This window comes from Brienomyrus brachyistius, chromosome 1 (assembly GCF_023856365.1).
Source record: "Brienomyrus brachyistius isolate T26 chromosome 1, BBRACH_0.4, whole genome shotgun sequence".
Lineage (NCBI taxonomy): Eukaryota > Metazoa > Chordata > Actinopteri > Osteoglossiformes > Mormyridae > Brienomyrus > Brienomyrus brachyistius.
In genome coordinates, this window is record NC_064533.1 from 36311778 (window position 1) to 36338786 (window position 27009).

The following is a 27009-nucleotide window of genomic DNA, read 5'->3' on the forward strand; positions in this document are numbered from 1 at the left end:
CAGCCCAGTAGTGCTGCCAGCTAATGAATAGACACCATAAATCTGCAGCATCAACAGAAACCGAGTGCAGGCAATTCCACTGAGTACAAAGTGACCCATGGATCCCAAATCATCTCCCTGTACATTAGCAGGACCAGCTTTGATGCCGCTGTCAGTGGCTTCATCGCTCTTGCCCACTTTCTTCCTCGCATTCTTTTCCAGCTGCAGTTGTCTTTATGGTTTGTCTGCCCGCAGCTCAGTGTGTAAATAAGGAAATGTGTTAACTGGGCCGCAGTGCTTCATGGTAAATATTGCTTTAACTGCTTTTCGATGTGGAGCTGCAGCAGTAAAATGCAGGGACACGCAGAAGCACAGAATATGTGAAGAATCTCCAAATCTAAATGAATTATATTTAGTTTCTCAACCTCACTCCAAGAAATCAAACCCCAGCTTTCTGTTGCAGTCATATGATCTGAACCATACTGTCTATCTCTCATTGGGTTCATTTCCTAAACCCCCCCCCCCCAATCCTTGCCAGCTCAATGACCCGGCAGATGCTCCCTACTCCCCAGAAGCCCAGCCACACTGGTTCCACACACTGCAAGTCCGCCGCCTTCGGGTTCAAAGGTCACGAAGTAACAGTGACCCCATGGGAGGCAAAAATTTTGAAAATGAATTCCAGTGGGTGAGTGGCTTCTTTGCATATTAGTGTTTTTAATTTACCCGCTTCAGTATCACTGCGTGAGCGTCTTAAGTCTCTTCATCCCTGCAGAAAACTGGTCTCCAGTTTGGTACAGCCACATCCTACTTGAATTTGGAGAAGCTGGGGGAGGGAAGTTATGCCACAGTGTACAAGGGAATAAGCCGGTCAGTGTTAAGAAACCTCTGCAGTGCGGGCACCTGACACATCCCTTCCACCCAGTATGTAAAAGGCCAAGGATTGGTGTTTGGTACAGTTAACTCTTATACCCAAGGAAGCCAAACTGCAAGCCCTTAATTTACAAAAAAACAATAAAAAATGAGTATTATCCATAAACTTGTGCTCCCAATATTTTGCCATGTTATTTGGATGATGTACAGTTTTATTAAACAACTTCAGGTTCCTGAAAGTTCATACTTAATATGCGATTAGGGAGAGAAGACAGAACTTTTAGCCTGTAAACATTTTATAGTATTATAGGGTCATAGGGTCATGTTTACTGCTATAGCATCCAGTGCATGTTTAGTACAGGACCACTGAGCACCAGCACCCATGAGCTGCCATGGATTGGGCTTCGACCACAGAACCTGATTACTTTAGCAAGAAAGTCACATGGAATATTTCAGGATTGGAGTATTCTTTGAGTACGCTGTTTCAGGGGGCCTGGTCAAGCCCCCTGCATGTTCCTACATGGCAACAAACCATCACTCTTCCCTCTGTGCAGGATAAACGGCCACCTGGTGGCTTTGAAGGTCATACGCATGAAAACAGAGGAGGGGATCCCCTTCACAGCCATCCGAGAAGGTAGTAAAGCAGGCGATGAGTTACGCTGCGGAATTAATTAGCTTCAGGGCTTCTGGCCTTCATTGTTAACAGGAGTAAATGAACTTCAGCTGTGTTTAGCTGCTTTAGTCCTTATTCTTGTGAGCTTTCCAGCCTCTCTGCTGAAGGGCCTGAAACATGCCAACATCGTCCTTCTGCATGACATCATTCACACACGAGAGTCACTCACCTTTGTCTTTGAATATGTGGTAAGTTCGAGGCCTCACTTTGACTATATTGAACTTCCCCAGTGATTTGGCCTGTAACTCTCACACCATTTACACAGGCATTTACATTGCTGACCTACTGTCTCTCAATTCCGCTTCTCCAGCAAACAGACCTAGCCCAGTACATGACTCAACACCCAGGGGGACTGCACTCCTACAATGTGAGGGTAAGGGTGTACCGTTGCCTGGACCTGTGACGTCACTCAAATACTGACCAATAGGGATCATGGGTGATCGTTGGTTTGCTTTAAATTATTATCATGATATCTCACTTGAAGGACTGCTTAGGGTATGAGAAATGCCAGGCCAGTGCAGTCAAAGCAGCGGCTTGTCATGTACAGCTTGTTAGATACACATATATACACAGACTGCCAGGGTGGGATTCCTTTTAGGTACACTTTCCCTGACTCCCCATCACCATACAAATTTATCATGTATGTATCTATCATGAAGCTTGATTTTGGCACACTTCATGTAGATATAACATGTAAGACTGTGTTAATAATCTATACTGACTGTGAGTGCTGGGGAGGTATATCCAGCGTGAGAGTGTCTGTGTGTGCGTTTGTCAAGGTCTTCAGGATAGTTGGGCTTCTACTGGGGCCAAAGTCAACATAGAAATAGTTGCAGGATGACTCTTAACACGAGAGTAGATTGGTAAGATCTGGTTACCTGGCCGCTGCTGAAGAGCTGGCAGCCTGACTCCATGTGCTTTCCTTCTAATGAGCTCTGACAGGCAGCTCAAAGGAGCTGCAGATGCTCTCTGTCCGATTAGCCTGGGAAATGGGAAGCAGACGTACATATCAAAGGTAAGCATCTGGAGGCTCTGAGGCAGGATTTAGACTATGAAATAAGATACACTAAACCATCACCGGCTCATTGAAAGGTCACACTCATGACACATGACTGGGGAGGATGTGTAATTTCACTTTATTTATCTTTTGCTCCAATCAATTGCTGCAATGAGCCTTAAAAGCCATCTGTCTCTGCTCTTCTCCTAACACATTCTCACTCTCTTCTTGTACATCTTCATCACTCTCCCTTTGCCAGATCTTCATGTTCCAGCTACTCCGAGGTCTCTCCTATATCCACGGGCGTAGGATCCTTCACCGGGACCTCAAACCTCAAAATCTTCTCATCAGCTATTTGGGAGAGTTGAAGCTGGCAGACTTCGGTAGGCTCTAGACAACCAGACCTATTACATTGACTGCAAGAGGCCTGAAGCTCCTGTAGGCCAACAAATGGAGGCTTGTATTAACAATATAAAGGTCATGTGTTAAAATTCCAGGAAGCATCCATGAATTGTGACCCTTCCCTCTACTGTAAGGCATTTTGATAAAAGCATCAAGTAAATATTAAGACAGAAATTGCGGATGGCATTACTGTGGTGCAGTGTCCTTCCTAAAGCCCCCCAAAGATGACTGTTGGCCCCACAACTCCAAAAAATGTGAACGTTATGTTTTAATGTGCTTGACAAGTGACCACCTCATCTTTTTGAACTAAATGTGAAACAGACAGAGCATAGAGGTTTTCAGAAAGGAATGCAACATCTTCTCACATATTTTATGGTCAAATTAAAATGCATTTTTCATGCCACGAGCCTTGGAATGGAGCCCTTTCTGCTACTCGTTCTCAATTATTGAGACTCCAAACAAGGCCAGATATGGTTTTCAATTGATTACGATCACTTCAGTCCAGCCTTTTAAACCCCTGTCAGCAATTCACTCTCCAGATCAATGAAAAATAAGAAGGCTGCTGCAGAGCAGAATTGAAGGAATCTTTGATCTTTTTGTGCTATTATACCTTTGTGACAATCCCAAGACCTCACTGTATCCACCAGCAGAAAGCTCTACGCAGCTGAGTGAGACTGAGTGAGACTTCAGTGTCAGATACCCTGCCCTTAGATTACACCATCAAGGCTGGCTCTTTAACACAAGCCTTTTGAGTTAACTTTGGGTGAACGTGGGTCTTTAAAGTAAATGTTTCTAGATTCTAACATCCCTCCCTCCTTTTTTCCCTTTTGGAGTTATTCCTTGCATAACCACAATCAGACATCTCTGTAAACCATAAAATAAGTGGAGAAAACATCTTACAGACAGATGTATTGTGTGTTTATCCTTTGTAGTTTGGGGTTTGCCTTAAGCCGTGATCCCCTCTACAGCTCTGACAAGGAAAGTGACATCACACCCAATCTGTGAAAACAGTCATGGGACTATAGGAACCACAGTCTCTCAGACATAGTCTCTGGTGTCAACTGACATGTTCTAGAAGTTCTAGTGTCAGGCTTCAGCTCAGAGTCATTCAGACCTTCCCAGCGTCTGCTTCTTAGCAGAAGTAACTCAATCTTTTCCAATGTCAATCTCCTTCAATGTTATTTAGCAGTTTGTTGATAGTATATTGGGCTGTTCCATTGTCCAGTTCCAACCAGAGATGCTTATTCTCAGGTCTGGCCCGTTCCAAGTCCATTCCCAGCCAGACCTACTCCTCTGAAGTGGTGACACTGTGGTACAGACCCCCAGATGTTTTGATGGGCTCCACTGATTACTCCACAGCTCTGGACATCTGGTAAGGGACTGTCACCCTTAAGGGCCAAGGCTCAGTCTAGGTGACTCACCAACCTCATTGTTGAAAACCATCTGCAAACTGAAAAGTCTTACTAGCAATTGAGAACTTTGGGCCGCAAAGACTTTCACTTATGAGCCTTTCCCACTGCCTTTCCCTGGTAAACATATCTCAAATTATGTTGCCTTTCTAATAAAAGTTTTATTTCTTTGGCTGGAGAAGACATCCCTTGAAGGATATCTAGTTAGCACACAGCTTCACATTAAAAACAAATGTTTGGAAGTTGATAAGAAGGACAACTTTTCCATCAATAGCTGGCACAGCAGTGCAAACACACATATAAATAAATATGTTCAAATCAGCCTGCCTATTAATGATAGTGGGATGGTGTTTCTAACATAATGTCAGGCATCACTGAGATTTAAGACTGTACAAATCTGACATCTTCAAGTCTACAAGCTCAGATTCCATGATGATGATAAAGACACATCAATGAATAGATATGTCATCTGATACGCATTTATTTATTGATGATATTATGTGCAAAACACACAATGTTTTTCCTCCAATGCTGTAACAGAGACATACAATATCAAGCATATTATAGGATAAGCAAAGTATTTAATAACTTGCTGGTCAATCCTGTCTTTAGTTCAGTTTAGTTTATATTTTGTATAACACTGAACAGCCATGGAGAATATTTGTTTCTTAAATATTTCATCATCCTCGTATGTCATTCCTATCTGCTGAGGTATGATGTTTTAACCTCTGGGATTTCTTTGTAAAACCCCAGCACAACCTTCTTCTGGTGCTGCTTAAAAAGACTTGCCTGCCAAAAAGTGAGAGCTAACGCCTGTAGTGTTGTATATGCAAATGAAACATATACCAGCAATGTATTCTGTTTTATTGTAGGGGTGCTGGCTGCATTTTTATTGAGATGCTCCAGGGGGCACCAGCGTTCCCGGGGGTAGCAGATGCTTTTGAGCAGCTGCAGAAGATCTGGGCAGTGAGTATAAATCCTTCTGCTCTTCTGTTTGTGTCTTACTCACCCAAATATTTGATCAAATCACTGTGGAATCGCTACACAAATTGTGTAACACTGATAAGCGCTGATTGAGTCATAGAGTAATTCTAACCATAAGGAACAATAAAGTATACCTACTCACTAATAAAGTATTGGATTTATTGCATTCCCAAACAAGTCAAAGGTGAATCTTACAAAATCCAGTGATTTCATTATTTTTTATTATGTTTGGAACACGTACAAAATAATGCACGTTTGTTTTTGCCAAGTAAATACAAGTCATGTTTTATTTCTAGACTTTGCTCATTTTATCAGAGCAATTATCCATGAATGTGTGGATTCGTAGTTCAGATAAATCTAAGAATCTGCAAAGCCGCAACCCAAAAGGTGATCGAAGCGGTCGACAGAAGCACGATGCCAACTCTCTGTTTAAGTTGCACAAAAAAAAGTTATCTCATTTAGTTTAGCAGAGAATATGTTTCAGGAATTACAAATAATGTGATTTCTTAAGATATCAATTTGTGAGTTTGTTATAATAGCAACTGTCAGCAGATTCAACTATGGATTTGAGTCACACATGCACTGCCGATCTGAGTGAACCGTGTTCAACTATTAAGTATTAAACTATTCAAGTCAAGGCCTTGTCCATGGGTACCAAGAGGGGGGACTAAAGCTGTAATTATAATATATGTGGGAGGGACATAGTGAGCACATCTGAATTTTGGGGTGGATGTCCCCCCCCATTGTATATTAAAATTACAGCCTTGATTCAAGTAATAAAAGTCTTCAGAGGTTCTGCTAAACCTGTAGCCCTTACGTTTCGGCTCATTTCATGTATTTGCATACATTTCCATAAAATGCCTGATTACCTTTAATTTCCTGTGTTGACACTAGCAAAGCCCCTCACAGGAGCTTGGCATATACGGCTTGTTCTGGTAGCTTTTGTCTTGGCAGTTCAACACTGGCACCTGCGAGACTCAAATGGACGGTTGACTCAGATCCTGTAGCGAGTGAAATATGTCTTCTGATGTTAACTGTTGGCGACATGTTGGTTTAAATTTTTTGTATTGGTCTTGCTCAACCGCTTCATGTTTTATGGTAGCTATGCTGTGTGATTATGGGTTATATAGCCACAGGCTCATCAGCAAGGGGGGTGTAGAGAGTGAATAGGGAGTTGACTGAAATTTTTGTTGACTGAAATTGATCATCAAGGAAAGTAATATTATGGCGTCATTTTGATCCTTTATTACATTTCTTTTGTGTATGTGAAGCATGTGAAGGGATGATGATACCAGTTTTAACACATGAAACAAAAACGAGTTAAGGAATTAATTTTAACTTCAGTGGTTTTGGATGCACATCATGCAAAAAAAAAAATTCCACACTCAGCCCTTCTGTGACATTTTAGTATGTGGAGTTGCTGTTGTTTTGGAATATATGCAGAGCATGTGGAGGCTGGATTTGTGGCTCATTTTATTCCTCTTTTATTTGCTTATCCTCAGGTGCTGGGCGTTCCAACAGAGGAAACCTGGCCTGGGGTCAATGAGCTGCCCAATCACAAACCAGGTTAGAGTGCCCCCTCCCCATGACTTATTCATTACTAGCCTACCTCCTTTGTAGTCAACGTATATCAGGACTGGGTTTTAATATGCAACTTGATCAGTGACAGTGAAAATTAGCCAGGTCAGTCCTCATTCTCGCCACCAGGGGGCAGAAAGGCACAGCAGGAAAATGCAGCCCAATTCATGGTTTTGATACTGAAACAGCTGCCATGTGAAGAGTATAGATAGGAGGAGCAGTGAGTCTTTTGGGAAAGGGTGGAAGTGAAGTCTTAGTGTTAGCAGTTCAGGGTGCTGCTCCCAGCTAAACAAATAGTCTAGGGGCTATTCCATTACGAGAGCAGCGCGTTTGAAGAGATTTGTTTTTTCAAGTGGATATATTTAAGGATGTCAAAGAAGGAGCATAGTCAGAAACAGACATTCCCTCCCACTATTAAATTTGTTATAAGCTAGAATAGATAATTGTAATAGCTTGTTCTTCCATCTGGATTCCTCTACCACCAATTATTAACTTTTGTCATATGTCAGGAAAATCAGAACATTCAGTGACTGGCTCGTTCCTTCTGGAAATGGCTGGCTTGAGATTTCTGGATTCCTTCAACTTGTCAAATCCAACCATATCAATATAATGCAGTCCATGGAAGTGTGTTTGTGTGATTCCAAATACTGAATATAGGATATTACAATATTTTTGCATAAAAAGCACAGGGAATTATGGGTGAGCTCAAATATTCTTATGTGTGTGCACCTTGAGCTAAGTCATTAGCAACTATGAAACCACCAACTCATCTGCAAGCCACCTGCTCATTCTGAGGCAATAGAGTCTCTCCTATGATTTTCCTCGTAAAGCCTCCCCATCTTTTCAAATGCTGAGTGTGTGAGATGACTAATGCAGAAGTTTAGGAGAACTTGCTGGTAATTATGATTACTTGAATTTACATATGTAGTAGTGTGGGAGGTGTTCTGACTAATGAGAGAATAATACTGATCTATTTATCCTGAAAGTATATTGGCCGCATGTGATGTAGCTCTAGTCAAAATATAACAAACAAACCAATTACATAAATACAGAAATAAAGCATAAAAACTGGACAAAACTGGCATATTCCCTGCAGCAGTCATTCGGCTTTCCCCAGGCACTCTCCCATTGATGGTGGTTTGTCAGTGTCTGCAGGTGTCTGCCTGATAATGTACTGAAAATATAAGTTCCATAAGCACTAATGTATTACCTCTCAGATTTGTTCCAAAGGAAATGCTGTTTCCTTCCCTTTAGGATTAATCATTGGTTGATGACCAGGGTAAAACTGCCTAGACCTTCATGAAAAATCCATGCTTGTTTTGACAAATTAAATTTCATTTCAATCTAAAACAATGATTTAAAATACGTCATTTGAAAACAATTTTCAAAAAAAAAAAAAAAAAAAGATTATTTATCCTATATGTTCTATCAAAAAATGGAACATTCCTAAAGGTCTGCATGCTCCGGCTCCTATTTGCTCTCTGAAGCTCGGACGTCTTGCATAGAGGGCAGCCTAATGATCCTTGACGGCCAGCAGGGACGAACCCACCAGGAATAAGGCAACTTATGGAAACCCTTTAAGGTCGTGCAGTCTCAGCTTGGCTAGGGATACGTGCAAAGCCTGTGGTGAGTCCTGGTGATGCGTCTGCAGTGGTGTCCTGCAATCCCTTTGCTGGTCGGGGGCCTCTGTGATGCCCCATCCCTCCCCTTTCACTGCCCGCTCGCTGACATGGCGCCGGGCAGCAAGGCCTGCCAGCCTTGGCACTGAAGTATGTCAGCCTGTAATTCTACACAGCTGTGCCCTCCTTGTCTAATGCCAGTTCACACATCTGCTATCTCCCCACGGCTTTCTGCTCTTTTTAGGACCTAAATGCACAAACACACACACACACACACACACACACACACACACACACACACACACACATGCTTCCCATCTCGCAGTACCATCATCTCTGGCAGATTAACAAAATCAGGTTTAGGAAAGAAAAAATGTCTGCAGCAACTCGGTTTACAATATAATGATTTCCTGCTGAAAAGAAATTAATCAAACTGTAATTGCACCCACAGAAAAAATAAAATGCTGTCCAGCTGGCCAGCTTCCAACCATGACATGGTCTGTTCCAAAAACGAGCAACTTTTTAGGGAGAGAGGCAAGCGAGCGGACATGGTGCGGACCAGGAGCTCTAGCCTCTGGTCAGAGTCACGTAGGTATTTCCTCTGTAGCCAGCCGACAGGCTAAGGAATCAGGGCTGAAACTGTGACTGAGGTCATGGCTTCATTTGAGCTGTACAAACAAGCCATGGTTTAAAACACCCGCCCATCATATCTGGCTTTCTCAAATCTTCTTGAAGATGCCATTTTTTGTGGAGATTCTTCTTCGTTCTGGGTTTTGCCACCGGCAGCTTTTAATCATGACCATCTATTGCCATGTGACCTGCGCCTGCAATGTCATCTGGGAAAAATGAACCCTGGTCGTGGAATAAGTCCATCAGAGGGGATATGCTGTAATAGGGCCTGGCATGTGTCAAGCAGCAGGTTCCTCAGACACAGATCCCACAGAAGGTCAGCGTGACTCTGACACACACGCCCCCCCCCCGTCCCGTAACTGGCCCAGCATCATCCTGAGGTGGGATCACAGAACGGGGAGGGAGAGGGCCGGGAGGACATGCAGGCGTTGTCGTGGGGGGGATGCTGTGCTGGTTTTTTCCACATACAGCTGCGCTGTACAACATTCAAGAGCCAGTGAGCCAGTTGCCTGGAATTCTGTGTAATTCTGGATCGAGCACAAAGTGCTTAGCTAAGGAGCCCCAGCGAGCGTGCTGTCGTGCCCCTGGCAGGCAGGCGCACCTAGAGACACGCGAGCCTGTGACACGCTGACGTGCAGCATTGACCACACGCGTGTGCGCAAACACATTCACGATGATGGATCGCGGTCCAGATGTTCCACACGCACTGGCTCCCAAAACCAGACACATGCAGCCCTTCGGAACAAAGCGAGTCTCTTTAGTCCTGGGGGATACTGTTGCCAGACGGTGCCCCAGAATGAATACCGAGCGAGTAAAGCAAAAGCCGTCGGGGCTTTCAAACGTAGCTTTTGCCAGGTTGCTTACAGTCTCTGTAAAATGGCATTGAAGTTTTAACATAAAAACAGATAAAGGCAGCAGTAAAGACCATTAGGCATACAAATGAAATGGGGAGGGGGGTAGGCAGGACAAAGAGGGAGAGCGAACAAATTAATTAGGCAGCAAGCGGAGTTTCACAACTACCAGGTAACAGGCCAAGCATGGAGAAGAGGCCCAGGCGGGGGCGGCTGCAGAGGCAGTGTGAGTGTTCGTGTTACCCCACAGAGAAGGGTTCCTCACTCCTGTCGTCTCGGGGGGGGGGGGGGGGGGGCAGCACCAGCCACACTGGGAAGGCCAGACTAAGCAGCTTTCAGCAGCACATCAGGGTGGCCCAGGGAGGTACCACGGTGGTGAGAGGCCGCAGGCTTTGAGGGGACGGCTGGGGGGCTGCGTGCGTCATGCGCCCCACCCCCATGCCCACTGTTCGCAAACTTCCTTAAAAAGGGCTCACCTGAAACTTTGATCTTAATGACTCGACAGTGAGGACCGAAATAACTGCTACTGAAAAGAGAGGCGTGTAAAGGCCAGTGTAGGTGCTTATTAGCGGCATCCGCTGACGTTTCTGTGCCACGGCAGGAACCCACACGAGCTCATCCGATCCCCGCAGATGACTGCTTCTATTACAAACAAACCCATGTGACCCGGAAACTTTCACTGACGCCACACTGCATTGTGACGCTTTTATTGTGACACGCGGATTGTTGCAACGACTGGAAGATGTCCAGCCAGGAGCCATGGCTCAGTACTCAATACTCAGAAACATCCGCCTCCCACATCTGGGAAGACTGATTAGAGTTAAACCACAGCACCTCCTGGTAAGCCAGGAAATCAAAGCTCAGGTTACTGCGCCCACATTCCCATAACAGCATCTGACTAAGCATGCAGAATAAACAGTAACACACAGACATCACTGGCAGGACACTGGCAGGACACTGGCAGGACACAAGGGCAATGCAGTTACTCATAGTCAATTTTGTGAGAAGCAGCTAAATGCCACTTGAATTGGATTTGTGTAAGAATAATTGATCTGTGAGTGAGTAAGCCAGCGGGTGAACGAGTGAGTGAATGAGAAAAAGTTTCTTAAGGGATGAAAAGAGACACATTTAAAGGTTTAAGGATTACAGTGTTGGCTCATTTGTTGTCTGCTTTATGGAGGCATTTGTGCCAGTGAGATATTGATCTTTGACATCTTTTTCCTCCTTCCCACAGAGTGGTTCCTCCCTTGTGAGCCGCGGCAATTCCGGAATGTTTGGAAAAGGTATCGCTGAAGCAGCACGTTGGCAAATACGTCTCACACAGATAAAACCTTTCACCCTGCAGGGTCTGTGCCATGTGTGTATTCAGTGAGACTGAATATATGTACATATCTGTGTGCATGATGAGGCAGCAATCTAACGGACGTAAGTGCAGATCCCTTTACGGAACATGTCCTTCATTTAAACAGTACTTGTCAAAAGGGTTTTTTGGGAGGGGAGGTGTAGGGGTAAAGAGGACCAGCTTTGTGAGCACTGTGGATATTTGTGTCCCTAGCGGAGTGACATCCTGCTTCCCATCAGTGGCACAGGAAGAGGAATGCATTTGCTGAGTGTTTCAATTCACAGACCCTGGTGATGGACTGGATCCTGCACAGTATATCAAGTTGCATAGAAAATTTTTATTATTATTTTTTTTATTTTTATATTTTACAGATCCCCCCCCAACACACACACTGTTACACCATGATTTGTTCTCATTATAATCACACACACAGAATCCCAAAAACGGTGAGCACTGATTTACGAACAGTTGCCAGAACACCATTATATCAAGAGGAAAATAGTGCCATAGATGCGTGAATTTACAGGAAAGCTGAGCAGCTACACCGGCATATAGCAATGCAGGTGTAACACTACCCCAGTAATGACACGTGTAAGTCATCCTCGCCAGGGCTCAGCTACAGAATAACAAACAGCACGGGGGGGGGGGGGACTCCCCAGTATGCCTGCTGAGCCCCCCCCCCCCCCCCCCCAGGTGCCAGAAGGGTGCTGACCGGGCAGGGTGGAAATTTACAGCAATGTCCTGTTACTGTAGACGGCTTTTTCCACTGGACAGGAGATTGGCTGGGAGGCAGAAAGGAGAAGCTCGTGGGACAGGGTGGGGAGACTGGAAAGGGGGCGGGGGGTGGGGGGGCCTCATGGGAGGGTGCGAGTACTGCTGCAGTTTGCTGATGTACCTTTGGGCAGATTTTCAACCAGAATTACTCCTGTAAAAACAAGCAAACGGACAAAAACGTACAAGCACCCCTGGTAAAAATGCATTTCCTAAAAGAGAAATGAAAAGCAACCAGAGAAAATGCAGCTGGCAAACGGTCAAACGTGTTTATCAGACGGCATAAGGCTGAGACCTGAGGGGAGAATGGAGAGTAACTGACATTACTAACGTCACCGCGACCATTAAAGACTGGGGCCCTAATGATTCACCGTCATGCCTGTTTAAGGGATTCTGCAGAGCCAAATAAGACTCTCCATCATCGCCTATAGAGTACAGGGCCTCAGCACACGAAAATAATACAAGAAGACAAATTTACCATTCGATCACGAAGGTACTATGCATGATCCTGCATTTTTTTACATATATATCAAAACTCAACCCATCTTGGCAAGATAAATGAGGTCCACATATCCTACCACCACAGAAAACTCCAGCTCAAAATGTAGTACAAGTTCTATCTTTGGTAGTCTTTTAACATTAGTTATGAATATGTAACTGTTAAAATATACATCTCTTATAAATAACTGAAGATGACTGGCTAATGTAATCCACTTGGAGCTTATTCTTATTTTATGACATGCAACTTTGTCAAGAATATGCAAATATAAAAAAATACAGTACTATTCAAAAGTAAGAAGCCCCTACCACTGTATGAGGCTGGAAGAACAATGGAGACGTGATTAAACGTGACGTGATTAAACGTGACGTGATTAAACGTGACGTGATTAAACATAAGGTCCTGCACTCTCACATTTGGCCGTCAATAGCCAGGCTGATGCTGTGAGTTCACCGTTTTAAATAGGCATGCCACAGAAAACCATTCAGAAGCTTCTCATGTAGAGAAGAACAGGGTGTTATGCATGCTCATATGTTCATTGTTGGATCACATTCCCCCGAACAGGGAGGAAGTGTTTCAGAAATAATGACAATGTGGCAGCTTATTGGTTGGGTCAGTGGGAGCCGTGTTTCGGGCTTGTGGAGTCGTCCGGGTAGCCAGATGGCCGTCCTGTGCGGTGCTTGTGTGCTCATCAAAGGCCCTCTCTTCAGCTGGTCTCGTTCACATAGTGCAAGAAAGAGAGTGGAGCGATAGGAGAGAAAAGGCGAGCGAGAATGTGGTGGGGGGGTGCGGGGGGGGGGGGGGGGGGGCACGGTGGAGATGCGAGATCCACAGGGAGTATGCATTTGGATTTTAATGCAATCCCATTTAACTTTGATTTAAAGGACTTTTTCATTTCTATTTTCCACCACAAATCTAATTAAAAAGACCCCCTACAGAGACACAATTTTAAAATAAACTAATTTGATAGGGGAAGCTTTTAAGACAAGCCAGGAAGTAGGCAGCAGAGACCGAGGGCGTGTCGGATGCCTAAACGTCGGTGGGTCCCGCGATACAGCGGACGGACCCAATAAACATTTCCAGTGAGTCGTGGAGAGAGGCTGCAACGACATTAGGCCCGTTGTCATTATGTTGTGTTATTGTGGTACGATAAAGTGCTAAATTATACATTAACGAGAATCTCTAAGCGTCTGGTGGAGGCTTGTGACTGCATTAGCGATGCCCGTATCAAAGCAGCGCCCTCCGCAGCTGCATGTGGGCGGCGGGCGGGGGCGGCTCCAGCAGGCAGCTGCCCCGCTGACGGAATGCTGGGGTGGCAGCTGGCAGCGGCGCCGGCGTGTGGGGCAGGGCCGCGCTAACGTTCCCCGTGAGGCCGGCGCTACGTGGCATTTTCACTGCCTCCCAGCACTGCACTGACTAATTTCAGCCGTCACCTGCTTCGGAAAGCGCAAATAATTCGCTGATCGGGGCATTTTCGCTCAGGCACCTTCCTGTAGCCTGTGAACACCACTGGGTGACTTATTCTGTCATCACATACATCCATCCGTCTTCCAGGTGCATATCTTGGACGGCATCATGGGTTCTGTCAAAGCAACGACTTAAAAAAACCCTGGCGAGGCTGTTCGTCGTCCCCCACCCCCACCACATTGCTGTGTGCACTCTTCAGCACGCTCTGACATGGTTTGAAATTACGGTAACAACTTTATTTATTAGCATAATAATTTATTATCAATCCGTGTAGTTTACGGCTTTGAAAGTCCAGCTCTGTAGGTTTGAGTTGTGTCAGGTCTCTGGTCGGTATGGCTGTATATATAGGAGCTGTTTGTTCTGTCTGTGAGGCTCCACCCCTGCACACCCTGGTACGTACAGTACAGCTGTTGCATCTTCGTTGCAGTCACGCTGCCGGCTCTCCTCTCTCTGCAGGCTGGGACAGCTGCCCTACAAGACGGAGGACTTGGCCCAGCTACTGCTAAGGCCTGCCCCTCGAGACCGGATCCCTGCCCATGATGCCTTGCTACATCCCTACTTTAACACCCTGCCGCCACCTCTGATGCACCTCAGAGACAGTACGTACTCGCAACCATATTTGAATGTATGTTAGTACAGTACTCAACTGCACACTGCACAAACACATGCTTCATTAAATATACTGCAGTAGAGAATACTACCTCATACTACCCCACAGCATTCTACGTCAGCATGATTGATGCTTGATACATGCAATCTACATATCACACTACAGCAGGGTACTTAAACCGGCAGAGTACTGCAGAGTATGCTTCAATATAATTTACAATTCTGCAGTTCAGCATAACATATCATACAGTAGCAAACCTTAATAACTGTGTAGGTAATTCATAAAATACAGCGAATGGCACAATAATTTGATATATTTTCTTTTAGTTGTGAAAATAAACATCCCAAGTAAACCACATTTATAAGCCATTTGTTAGTCAGACACTGAAAAGCAGCTGCCAAGAGAAATATACTCTACTGTTACTGAGCTCTCCGTCAGTGTGACCTTTGGGGTGAAGAATCACTCGCACTCAGACCCCCCAGCCTCATTATCACAGGCAGATCGAGTTCAAAGGCTAAATGTGTGCAGGTTTTTGGGTGGGGGGGGGGATGCGAGCCCCTGTTTCTCTGAGCCGCACGGCCTGTCGCTGAGCACCACAGAGTAGATACCTGCAATCAGAACACCCACTAGGAAGTGGCAAAACTGCAGGAGCTTCTGTTGCTGTTGACAGACTTTAACAATGCAGATAAAAGCCCATCATTACAGCCAAGGACCCTACCCTGTTTCTGTAGAGAGACGGAGATGAGAAGCCGAAAGCGTTTTAACTGAGGCAGCGTGCAGCCCCACCTCCTTGGTAGACAGCAGAATTAAGATGTTAAAGGGGCTTTTTTTTTGGGGGGGGGTGCCAGGCTCTAATGAGGACTCATTATCACAGTGGTGTGCAACAATCAGAGGGACCAACAGAAAGGCAGACCACCCTTTACCCTGCCTTTATTCCCCACCCCCCCCAGCTCTCACCCTCTCCCAGAAAAGCTCCCCACTGTCAAACACATCTAAACCGGCAAAAATACGAAGAGATATTTCATTTATATAATGACCCATGGATGTAATTTATTCACCAGTTTCATTAACGCAGTTAGAATCTCAGAGCCTCGAAAACCTTTGGAGAATAAAGAGAGTGACTGAACACGAACGTGGCATCAGGGGCGGGGCAAAGCTCCGAAAGCCCCAAACGCACCTGAGTCACAGGAAGCACAACACATACAAAGCGGGTTCCAGCAGGAAGAGCCAGACGACAGCCTGTTTTATCCCTGCATATCAGCGCTGGCACAGTCATCATCCAAACATGCGGTCTAAAACATCCACCCATATTTTCACATGAAAAGCAATAGGAAACTATTTTAATTTGTCTTTCAACTTGGAAACAAAGATAAAGACTGATGCAATGCTTTAAAAAAATGCATTAGAAATATTGGGAAATGCTTGCTTTGGCTTCAGTGGACCTGCTCCCTTGACCGCTGATAGCCACCACAGGAGGGCGCTGCAGCAGAAAGACCCCGAATGTGTGTCTGCTCATGCCCAGCTCCCTGTAGCTTTCATCAGCTAAGTTAGCAGCAGGGTCTCCTGCAAATAAATCAGACACTCCTGAATCTAGATATCTAGAGCAGGAGCATTCGTCCTTCTGGTGCAGCTATTCAAATCATCCTTCCCACTGAAGCCAAATCCACCAGACAAGCCTCCTGAGAAGTGTCATTATGTCAAAGTGGCATCCGTCGCCACGGCTTGGGGAACTTCCGGTGTGATCCTGAAGGGAACCGGAACGCATGGGATCACGGTGCCCAGCCCCCAGTTCCTCATGATCAGAGGCTAACTTTCAAAGCTGTCTGCCTTCCTTAAAACACAGCACAGGTTTAATGGGCATCACCCTTGACCCTCTGCATCTCCATTTCTATTATCTCTTTCTCACAAGCAGCATTGAGACTTTGAAGGTTTCTCACAGAGCGCGCCATGTCTGAGACAGAGAGCATTTTCCTTCGGGTGGCATCGGAATAGCTTTGAACATACCGGCCATCCTGCCCATAAAGGCCCTTTTCATAGCCTGGCTGCTGGGTGTTAGCGTGTCGCTAACCACAGTGTCGGTGTAACTACTTCCTACGGAGAACAGAATGGCACTTTGGCTGAGGTGCAGTGCACACCGCACACGGCACTCCGCTTTGGTCTGTGCCTCCACACAGCTTCCGGACAAACTTTAATTACACACGGTAAAAAGTGCTCTTGCCCCAGCAGACTGCTGTAGTTCCTTTTTTACTTTGTCTGGTGTGATGCTGTAACACTTTAAATTGGGGGCCACTTGATGTAATTTTCCATGCATTTAAACATTCCTTGCCCGGCCATTTATTTTGAGTTGCCTTTTTTCGGAATAAGCTTCGCTTGCAGACTTCAAACATGGCACTGCATTCCAGGACGCCTGGCTTTGTGTGTTATGTTTAGGGAGCAGAGAGCAGATAAAATCTTGCCACTTCCCTCCCTCCCGCTGTTTATCCCCAACGGGAACGCGAACGCAACGGCCCGCATAGCGTCTCGGCAAATCCCAGCTCCCCATGACCCAAGCCTCCCCGTCTCGGTTTGGGGGGGGGGGGGGGGGGGGCATGGTGGGTGGCCTAATTACATCATTGCTCCGGCTGCCTCACAGGGTCCTGCAGTATGCATGTGGCCCAGTGGACCCAAGGGGCCCAGAACCGGCAGTAAACCCAGCCAGTGGCATGACACCCCCCACCCACCCGCTTCGGTCGAGCTCAGTGAGACGTGCCGTATCTAACACCCGTGTCTGTGTTCTGCGAATAACAAATCGCCTGCCTCTCCTCTTGCTCCCGGCTGCAGCGGTGTCCATCTTCAAGGTCCCCGGGGTTCGACTGGAGGCGGAGGCCAGGGATATCTTCAGTCCTGGAGGGAGGATAAAGCCCTCTCACACCCCCCTCACCAAGTGCTGGTGATCAGCCTCTGGCATTTGTGTGGCCACCCGAGACCCCTGGACATCAGCCCTCGTGGGAAGGACCACAACACACACCTCACCAGCATTCGGCCCTGTTTGTGCTTATCCCTGCACCTCCCCCAAATATTCCATGTGCAAGAAGACCTCATGAACAGAAAGTGGCAGTGTGGTGCTGAGGCTGGTGGGGGGGGGGCTCCTTGCGGTCCCCCTTGCAGACATCCCAACATAAGGATATTGATTTCAGGGAGGCAGATGAGGGGCATCCGGAAGGGTGGGGCTGCCAGCCAATTCTTGGCTGGTATTACAGTAGTACCAGGGGGGTAAAATTTGCCGACCGGGACTAGAGGATGGTGATAAAATTTGGGATGATGTTATTGGCGGCTAATTTCACCACCAACGACAGATTTGCTGGATATTGCACATCATTTGCGGGTGTCGGGGAGCAGTTGTCAATTTGCGAGAGACTCTGGGACCTTCCAGAAGGGGTGGGATGTCTGCCCTTTGCCCCAAAGCTGATGGCCCACCATTGCACCCGAGAGGTGTGAGCCAGTACAGGCAGGCTAAGACCTGCAAATTATCCAGGGGTAGCTTCCTGTTTCCAAAACGGTTTCTAAAATTTTTAGAACATCAGGCTTTAGTTGTGTGTCCATTTTAGTGTGTTTGAGAGAAGAAAGACAGGTGATGAGTGGAGAGATTTTTAAATGTTATTTTGCGGTTTATACAGCTCCATTGTAAAATGAAGCCATAAATAATATATGTGAAGAAATCTCTCATATGACAATGTGTTTTATTTTGCAAAATGTATAAGAAAAATAATAGCTACATGAGTAATATGAACAGTTGTATATTTATATATTGAGTTCTGTATATCCATATATAAGAAGTACTGAAATTATAGTACATTGACCAACACTACATAAGTGAACCTAAGCTTCCCAAATGTTTGCTGATTCCTACATGGGGAAAACAGACAGTCTTGGCTGTTACTGTGTTTTCTCCATGAGGCCAAATGGTCTTTATGCTGGTGCTTATTGAGAAGAAAGTGCATGTGCATCTAGCCATGGAAACCTTGTCATGAAGCTTTGCATCTTGGGCTACCACGCAACACAAAGGCGAATGGTAAAAGGCCTCTGGGACTGGTGTATGCTGGGATGGTGATGACCTGTCTGTGTATAGTCAAGCTGTGTATTATTTTGAATGCTAATAGAACAATTATTGGCATCGTGGTAGTGGGAGGGGTTAAATCTGCCGGACCTTCTAGAGACATTTTGAGTTGCCAGTGGTCTGCCCTCCTCCGCCCCCCAATATGCACTCATGTATTTTGAATACAGTAATTGGTTCCATGCAACTTTCTGTGTAAGATTAAGAGGAGTGAATGTATAGGACTGGATTGGTCACGACTAAACTGGTCCACAATGACAAAATATCTTACAAACCAAAGGATTTTGTTTGGTGAATTACAAATCTTGTTCCTGTAATTTGGAAGGTGCCTGAGTTTAACGGTTTTCCCCTATGAATGCATGGACATCAGTACACCCAAGTGACCAGCTGTTTCCAGGAGAGTAAACTGCCGTGGGCCATGGAAACCACAGGTCTTTTTGGTCTAGTGCAAAGTGCCATGGACATCTTAGCACAAATGGAGTATTTTAGGAAGCTGGAGAGAATCCCTCACGCAATACCAGGGCACAGTATTCTACACAGACCAGAAAGCGGTTTAGGGTGGCTAACCATGATTCATATAATCAAAATATTCATCCTTTGAAAGCAGAAGACTCTCCTAATGAGTAAGAAACATACTTTGGTGTGTTTCTGTTTTAGTTCAAAATGAATTACAGTATGACTAGCGACATGAATTACAGCAGTGTTAATAAAGATGTACATGTTTTTCTTGGTATCTTCATGTATTTAAATGATAGTGGATTCTCCGCTTACAGTGCACTAAGACTGGAAAATGCCCTTTTGTGTGTGTGGGCATCAGGGCAGGGCCAAATGAATTCTGATTGTGTGTTGCTTTGAACCAATGTTGACTAATAAAAGAGTATAAATGATGGTGTTCTTTATAGACTGGGATGTTAACTTTTGCCAAACGTAGTGATGAAAAGCTGTATTATTTTTACAATTTTACTTGGTTGTTTGTCTGAATAAGTGCCCCACATGTCCAAGCATTCACACAAACGGTCATACTGACGACGATTGGTAGAGGTCATTGCCAAGAGATATTTTGAAAACAGACGGAGGCTGCCAAGAATCCTTGGACTGCTGCAGATTGATGTAACTCTTTATTAAATTAAGCTTTTTAATAACACAAATGAAATAAATTGCATTTGATGCCGATCTGTTTTATGGTTTGAATAACATCCCACACTTAACATTACAGAAGTGCACGGTAAGTGTTTACAAATGATCGACTCAAGCAAAAAACTAACTACATATTGGAATGTCTTGGTTCAGTGTGATTTACAAATTTTTGGGCCTCTTCAAACTTTGTCAACTGATGAAGCTTTGGCGAGCATCTTTAGTAGGCCCCGGGCCCCGGGCCCCGGGGTAATACTGAAGGCTAGTATTGCACAATAGTCCCCTTTGTTTCCGGTAGTGACAACCTGCTGCAGAAACTGCCGGAAGAGCAGCTTTTGCATAAACACAGCATGAAGGGACAGCAGCACTCAGGCATCCCTAGTTTCTACGAAGTGCTCAGCCTACAGTACTTTGGACCAACTGAAATGCTAATAGGATTATTAGCCAAGTGGTTCCAGTTTAGAGAGATTAGAAATTTAGGAATGTACTTATCTAGGAGGGCTATGGAGCTGGTGTCGGGGGAGGGATCATTCATGTGTCTTTGTTTTGTTTTGTTCATCCCTGTTATCTATTTCAGTAAATCTTTGGCTGGATTAAATTACATTTTTTAATTCTCTAAGCAAGTCGATTGTGTTGTTGCAATATCATGGAGAGATAAAAAAGATCTGGCATGAATTTATCTTTCATGTAAACTCTAAAGCTTTTGTTTTTAATTTATAAGTAGCTTGTAAAAAGAAATTACCCCAGGAAATATAAAAACATATGTATTTAAAAAACACAAAGTTGAGAAAGACATCAAAGCTGCATGTGATCACGTTGAAGCCTATTACTAATACTCAGAAAATGCAAAATAAAATGTGGTAACTCTTTACTTGAAGGGGTACAAATAACCGTTGCTCAGTTACTACTCAAGAACAAATCATGAAATAATATAGTTCCTGCATGAAATACATGAAGCCTTATGACTGATTAATGATGAACCAACATGGGATCAGTACATAACTGACACTTAGTTTCTGGCTAATTAGTGCATTAAGTAAGAGTGTACTATTACATTATTGGTACCTCCTCAAGTAAAGTGTTACCTAAAATCTTAAAAAATGCCACATACGCGAGGAAATGTTTACGTCTTTATTGGATTTATTTAAATTGCTAACATGTACCTAGCCTATTAAACTAAAGATTTCAATGGTCTGAATGGCATCAGTTTAGCGGTAAGATAATCACAGGTACATAGGCACTTGGACACACCAGTTACCAGTCTGACTCTCTATCTGTGCCCAGGCCCTGTGGGGAGGCCTGAGCTCCCCAGTATAGCAGTGCCCTTAGGAACTTATCCTCCGTGGGCACAATGACCAGTCCTCTGGAATTTCAGGGGGTGCTGAAATCTTCTTCTCCACATCGTGTCAGGCAGGGGGCCACTCCCTCTGCAGGCTAGGACTACTAAGGGCAGTGAACCCCGCCCTGAGTGAAAGTTGTATGTGGTATGCCTGGGGGCTTGGAAGGGCTGTACATGACTGAAGTATCTAACCCTGCAGAGCTGACTGCCTCCCCCCTCCACCAGCCTTTATACCCCATACTCCTGAGAGGGCTCCATCAGTGGGGGAGGGGTGGGGGTGAGATAGGATGGAGAGACACACTAATCAAAGATCATTCTTTTACCCTGGGGGGTGATCTAATCATTCTGTCAGGGTCTTCACTAGGAAGATGAAGTCCTTACTACACAATGGGCTGAAACTAAACACTGTCTATGGTAGCTCATAGTCTGTAAACCTGAGTCCCGGTCACTAGCCTTACTCAGCTTCTCTTTGTCCATTTATAGAGTATATATTACAGCGCAGAAGGTACCCATAACATTCTTTTTGTCTTTATGCCTTTTAAGGCACGGAGTCAATCACTTTGTCACCTTTACAATCTTAGAAGCTGTAGTAGGCCCACTAATGCTGTCAGGATTCGGTAGGTTTTTTTCTGGGACAAATTCTCCTCTTCCACTCATTCTCACAGAATCATATGCTGCACTTACCTAGCAGGAGTCAAACACCACTGGGTGGCGCTATAGGATATGCAAAATTTACAATGTTCATGCAATAAACTGGCAAAAATAAAAATAAACAAATTTTCCTGTTCATACAGATGTATATAACACACTGTATGAATTACAGACAGCAGTGTACTGTGTTGTTGATTAAGACCAAGCACTGGTAAATATTAATGGTGCGGTGTGGCTGGTGTGATCTTCAGAGTTTCTGGGCTTATCTGAAATATGTCCATCATGCCTCTTATCTTCCAGCCCCTTTTGGGTTTCAGTGACGGAACAGAAAGCAGACAGACAAGAGCAGATTAACAAGACAAGAATTTTTAAGTTTCCAAAAGGTTCACAGGACACACTGGTGACTCCATTTCGAAGACTTTTCCAAATCAGACGGGGATTGCATCTGTTCCTTTAGAATTTCTGAAGAAATCCCCAATTAATGTGCGCACAGGAAAATGCAGACAATCATCAATAAACAATAACACACGCTTTTTAAATCTCTTTAGCTAAACTTTCTGGGTCTCATTTTTCCACAGTATGACTCTCCGCTATATTTGTGAAGTTTTTATGTTAATTAGACAGCTAGGCACAGCGAGTTGGTGTCATAAATTCTAATTAAATCTGGTTCCTGCCTCCACTTTACTCTCACTGTTTCAGGATTTTAAAACCCCCATGAATAGTTCACCAAGGCACAGTGTGTTGTGTGTGACAACATAATTACAGATATTCTGACCGAAATGCCCTGATCTGCCTTTCAAGCCAACTACTCACACGACTCCTGCACGGCACCACAAGTCTGCTTCTGTTTCTCCTTGGGCTGATCTGTCCTTGTCTGCTCGCTGGAGCCATTTTCATATTCATTGGCAGAGAGATGGAGAGTCTTTCCTACTTCTTAGGAGTTGGACTTCCAGCTCGTTTAAAATGGATCATCAGTAGCTCCTCTGTGAAAACTGCCAATGTAGCCACAGCGGAACACCCCCCCCCCCCCGCCCCCCAGCCCCACCCCAAAGTTTCTCCCCATAATTCCTCTTCTCAGCTCCCAAATGAAGGCTGCCCTGGGATTGAGCCTTGGCAGACTGCCTCACATCAAGGCTTGCACACAACGTCGTTTGAAGGGATCTTTGCCGAGCGCTCGTTGCTCGATGCAGCTACCCAGCCTGCCTACTACATTAGGCTTACATACACGTCCAGCGTGCCTCTCGGGCAAGCTAAGCTGAGGCTGAAGCTGCCAGAGCGAGCGAGAAAAAGGCCCTGTGTGTACAGTCCAAATACACATGCGCACATCAGCCCAGACGGGTGCCGCATATCTGACAGGGTCTCAGGACACGTATGATTAGCGCAAACCGCTAATGACGTCACCAGTGACATCGCCGAGACTTCAGAACTGTGTCTGACATTATGACTAGTTTTAGGGGGAGGAAAAGCCTAGATGATCAGCATTCCCACGAGAAGCAAAATATCTACATGTCTTACCTTGGTGTGATCGCGATTTCTCGGCCTCTGCCCCAGTGCGGTTCAGCATCAGGTATTATGTATGTTAAACATCATTTTCATTAATTAAATTATGACTGTTGTGTTTATTTATGTATATCTGTGCCGAGATTAATGGGATCTATTGTTCATTGTTTCCTCCTTTTACTCTGTCAAACTAACAAGCAAACAGACTGTAAGTCTTTTTGAAGGGAATACATTTTGGAACCCATCTGTTAAGTGTCTTCTCAATACACTTTCTTCCCCAACATTTACGTGGCATTGCTAGAGGTGACAGGCAATAGGGCAAGCCTAGTCTCTCACCCCCACCCAGCACCCCTCTGCAAATCAGTCCAGGTGTCCCTTACAGCACCTCTGCCCAAGAAAAACAAATTCACATTTGGCCTGTGCCTTTGCCTGAGGTATCTGGTTGTAATACGTCCTAAAACCAAAGAGCTACTTAGGTAAAAACACATTTAACAACAATCATTCATTTAATCAATCAATCAATCAATCAATCAAAAATACTATAATAGCATGTTTTAAATCAATTAGTGCCAAGGGTTTATAAAAATGTGTCACGGTGCGAGAAAGTTGCAGGAAAACTCTATATTCATCCAGCCCTGTCTCTTCCAATCAAATGACAAAAAAAGAAATTTCCTGAAGTCCCACTTTGTGCAAGAAGAAGAAGTGAACAGTAAAAATGTGTTTATCAGCTGATTGCTTTGTTGCAGGAAGTGTTGTCAAAGAAGCCTCCGGCTAACATTGGCACAGGTCAGTTCTGCCAGCACCTCAGCCTGTTCTGATCAATCAGGACAGAGGACGTGCTAATGACACCCGGGGCTTGTGTAAGGACTCTCATGTGGGCGAGGTGACAAAATGCAGAAGGCTTAGAGCCACCAGGGGTAGGTGTCTAAGGAGGAAATACATTATTTACATCACTTGGTCAGCAGAAATGATTACCAAACATGACTTACAGATCCGAGGTCACCTGTGTACACAGCTGGACGCATGCAGATGTAACTGAGGCTTTTACATCTGTGTCCTTCCCAGGATCATCCATCTCTGCGCCATAATTCTTCCTATTGACATCGTCAAAGTTTTTGCTACAATGTTACATTTGCCACATTGTTGCATCTTCATCTTCCAGTTACCCCCCTCCCCCACCCCCACCCCCCCCAGATTCAAATGCACTTTGGCAGGTGCCTGTGGTAACAACACAGCTAGACTTGCTGTTGATATATGTCTGCTCACCCTTGCAGGGTCAGTGGAAGTCTTCCTGGGGTGCGAGCGTTACGGCAGACAGAGTGCAAAAACACCAAATCCTAAACGTCCGAAGAGGGAGGGGCTTTCACTTCACCTCCCCCTCACCACCACCACCACCTCCCTCCAGACCAGTAATGAAATAAATGAAGATCACATCACACCTACAGGTCACATGGTGGTGACAGGAATGGAAGAGACCATATGTGTTGAGTCTGGTCACAAATCCCTCCCCCCAACATGTAGGGGGCTCCACAGGAGGGGGTCCTGACACCACTCCTCCCTTGCCCACAACCAAGACAAATGGCCACAGAGTTTCTCTCTTTTCAAAAAGCTTTATTGTCAAAGGGGATGGCGAACGTAACACTGCCACTGTCCGATCATTCTGAGAGTACAATGAAGACACAGCTGTAAATATTATAAAACACTCAAGATAAGGACATTCAAATTAAGTAAGTACCCATCGCATCACCCTTACTCATTTCTTAGAGGTAAGTGCTTATTCTTAAGTGACAAACAGAAACACTAATCAAAAATACAGTCCTCAGCACTGCAGACCACAGCTAGACTACAGCTACTACCGCACATGCAGGTTTGTTCTCACAAAATAGGACCAGCAAGTTACTAAGGTATCAACTTACAATCATACTTAACCCACCACATGAGAAAAACAGCTGGAGAAGAGGGAGCCTGAGAATGAATGACTCAGGACATAGTGCCATGTCAGAAAGGACCTCGATTCTTCAAGAAAGTCATAAACTTCACTGTAGGCTGAACTGGAGAAAAGGGAAGAAAGAGACAAAAAGCAAGGGTGAGAGAGAAGATCAGTGGGCCGTGCACGTCGTTCAGAGAGTACATTGTTCTGCCGAGCTCTTAAACGTATCTAACGAGGATCCAGGAACAAAGACTGGAGGATGGAAAGAAAACAAACGCTGAGGAAAGGCAGGACAGGAAAACTGAGAGAGTCAATGAGTAGACAGTTACACACACAAACCATAACGCATTGAAGGTGTTCGACTTTTTATATTAAAGGGCAAACCTACATTTAAAAATATCAACAGCTCAAATGAACATCTTGCAAAAAAAAAAGGACGGGATGAATTTCCAAAGTCAGAGAAAATAAATAACCTCACAAATCATTGCCTTAATAGGTCACCACCTGAAGGATTATAAACAGGATTTATCCGAGGACATTCCTCAAGAAATTAAATTGAAAAAAGCTGCAGGTAGCTGTAAATGAGTCATTGAAAGTGAAATATACCCTTTATTTTAATTCCATTATAAACATTATCTTGAAGGAAACAACAATGCAGGAGGTTTCTTTGTGATTCATGCACTCAGTAACTGTTTTCTGCTATTAACATGTCAACTACAGGCCTTCATTCGCATGGAGATTGCAGGGGCCAAAGGAGACTCAATTAAAGAGAGAAGAACATCTCTATTGTTGCTAGGAAAGCACCTTAGCGCTGGTTTGGGGGTATATGACAGCAAACACCTGCTTTACAGTGGAGCTGTGCGGCACTTTGTGGGATATTGCAGACCTCACTTTGCTCCAGTTGAGATTTTTGAGACTAGGGAGGAAAAAAAAAGTTCCAGAGAAACAGGATTAATTCCTGAGATGTCTGTGATTGTGTTTGTCTTTCACACCCCTCACCTTTCCACGGCAGATGGGATCCCAGGGGGGAGGAGCAGCCGAAAAGCACTGAAGGAAGGGACCCCCACCAGCTCGGCCCCTGCACCCTTCCCCCCACCCCCAGTCACCCCCATGTTCCCTCACCTCATGCATTAGCATAGCTCTCCCACAGAGACCCGGGTTAGACTGGACTTCTGGCACCTGGACTCTGGAGGCAGCCCCCGCCCTCCATCCACACGCGGTGTGGAGTCTGGGGTAGCAGCAGCCCACAGATGCCAGCTGCATCAGCGAGAGACTGCAAATAAACACAAATAAAGATCAGGGAGGCAGGGAGATGAAGCGACCGGCTGGGACCACACAGGGCACGAGCTGGCACCTTCACCACACACCAGGGTGTGGGATTCTGGGTAAAATCACAGCAATCTCAGGTGTGGCAGAGAGACAGCAAATCTGTACTTAACTAGGAAAATGACACTGAGACTATAAAACGGTTCTATTGTTGTGAAATAAAACAAGGACGATGATAGCAACACATAAAAAGCAAAGTAAGATTAAGTTAATTATAATTACATTCCAATGAAAGAACCGCAATGCTCAAAACCGGGGGTGAGAGTTCTGCTTCAGTGTCACTTCCAACGTTAATAATGAGAATCCTGAAACATGGATTTTTTAGTTTCTGCCTCAAATTCCAGAAAAGAGTATA

The 27009-nt window shown here is 45.0% G+C and overlaps 1 protein-coding gene across 2 annotated transcripts in view; it reads left to right on the top strand.

Annotated features, from left to right (window-relative positions):
* cdk15 (cyclin-dependent kinase 15) overlaps positions 1 to 19661 on the top strand; it is a 28798-nt gene extending 9137 nt beyond the window's left edge. For both annotated transcript variants that reach the window (XM_049026298.1, XM_049026288.1), the window contains 12 exons: positions 518 to 664; positions 752 to 846; positions 1404 to 1483; positions 1616 to 1710; positions 1833 to 1895; positions 2779 to 2902; positions 4173 to 4293; positions 5203 to 5296; positions 6817 to 6880; positions 11227 to 11275; positions 14528 to 14670; positions 17502 to 19661. In XM_049026298.1, the coding sequence (XP_048882255.1) occupies positions 518 to 664; positions 752 to 846; positions 1404 to 1483; positions 1616 to 1710; positions 1833 to 1895; positions 2779 to 2902; positions 4173 to 4293; positions 5203 to 5296; positions 6817 to 6880; positions 11227 to 11275; positions 14528 to 14670; positions 17502 to 17614 (1188 nt within the window). In that variant the 3' untranslated portion in view covers positions 17615 to 19661. The remainder of the gene's footprint in view (positions 1 to 517; positions 665 to 751; positions 847 to 1403; positions 1484 to 1615; positions 1711 to 1832; positions 1896 to 2778; positions 2903 to 4172; positions 4294 to 5202; positions 5297 to 6816; positions 6881 to 11226; positions 11276 to 14527; positions 14671 to 17501) is intronic.
* Positions 19662 to 27009: the final 7348 nt, after the last annotated feature.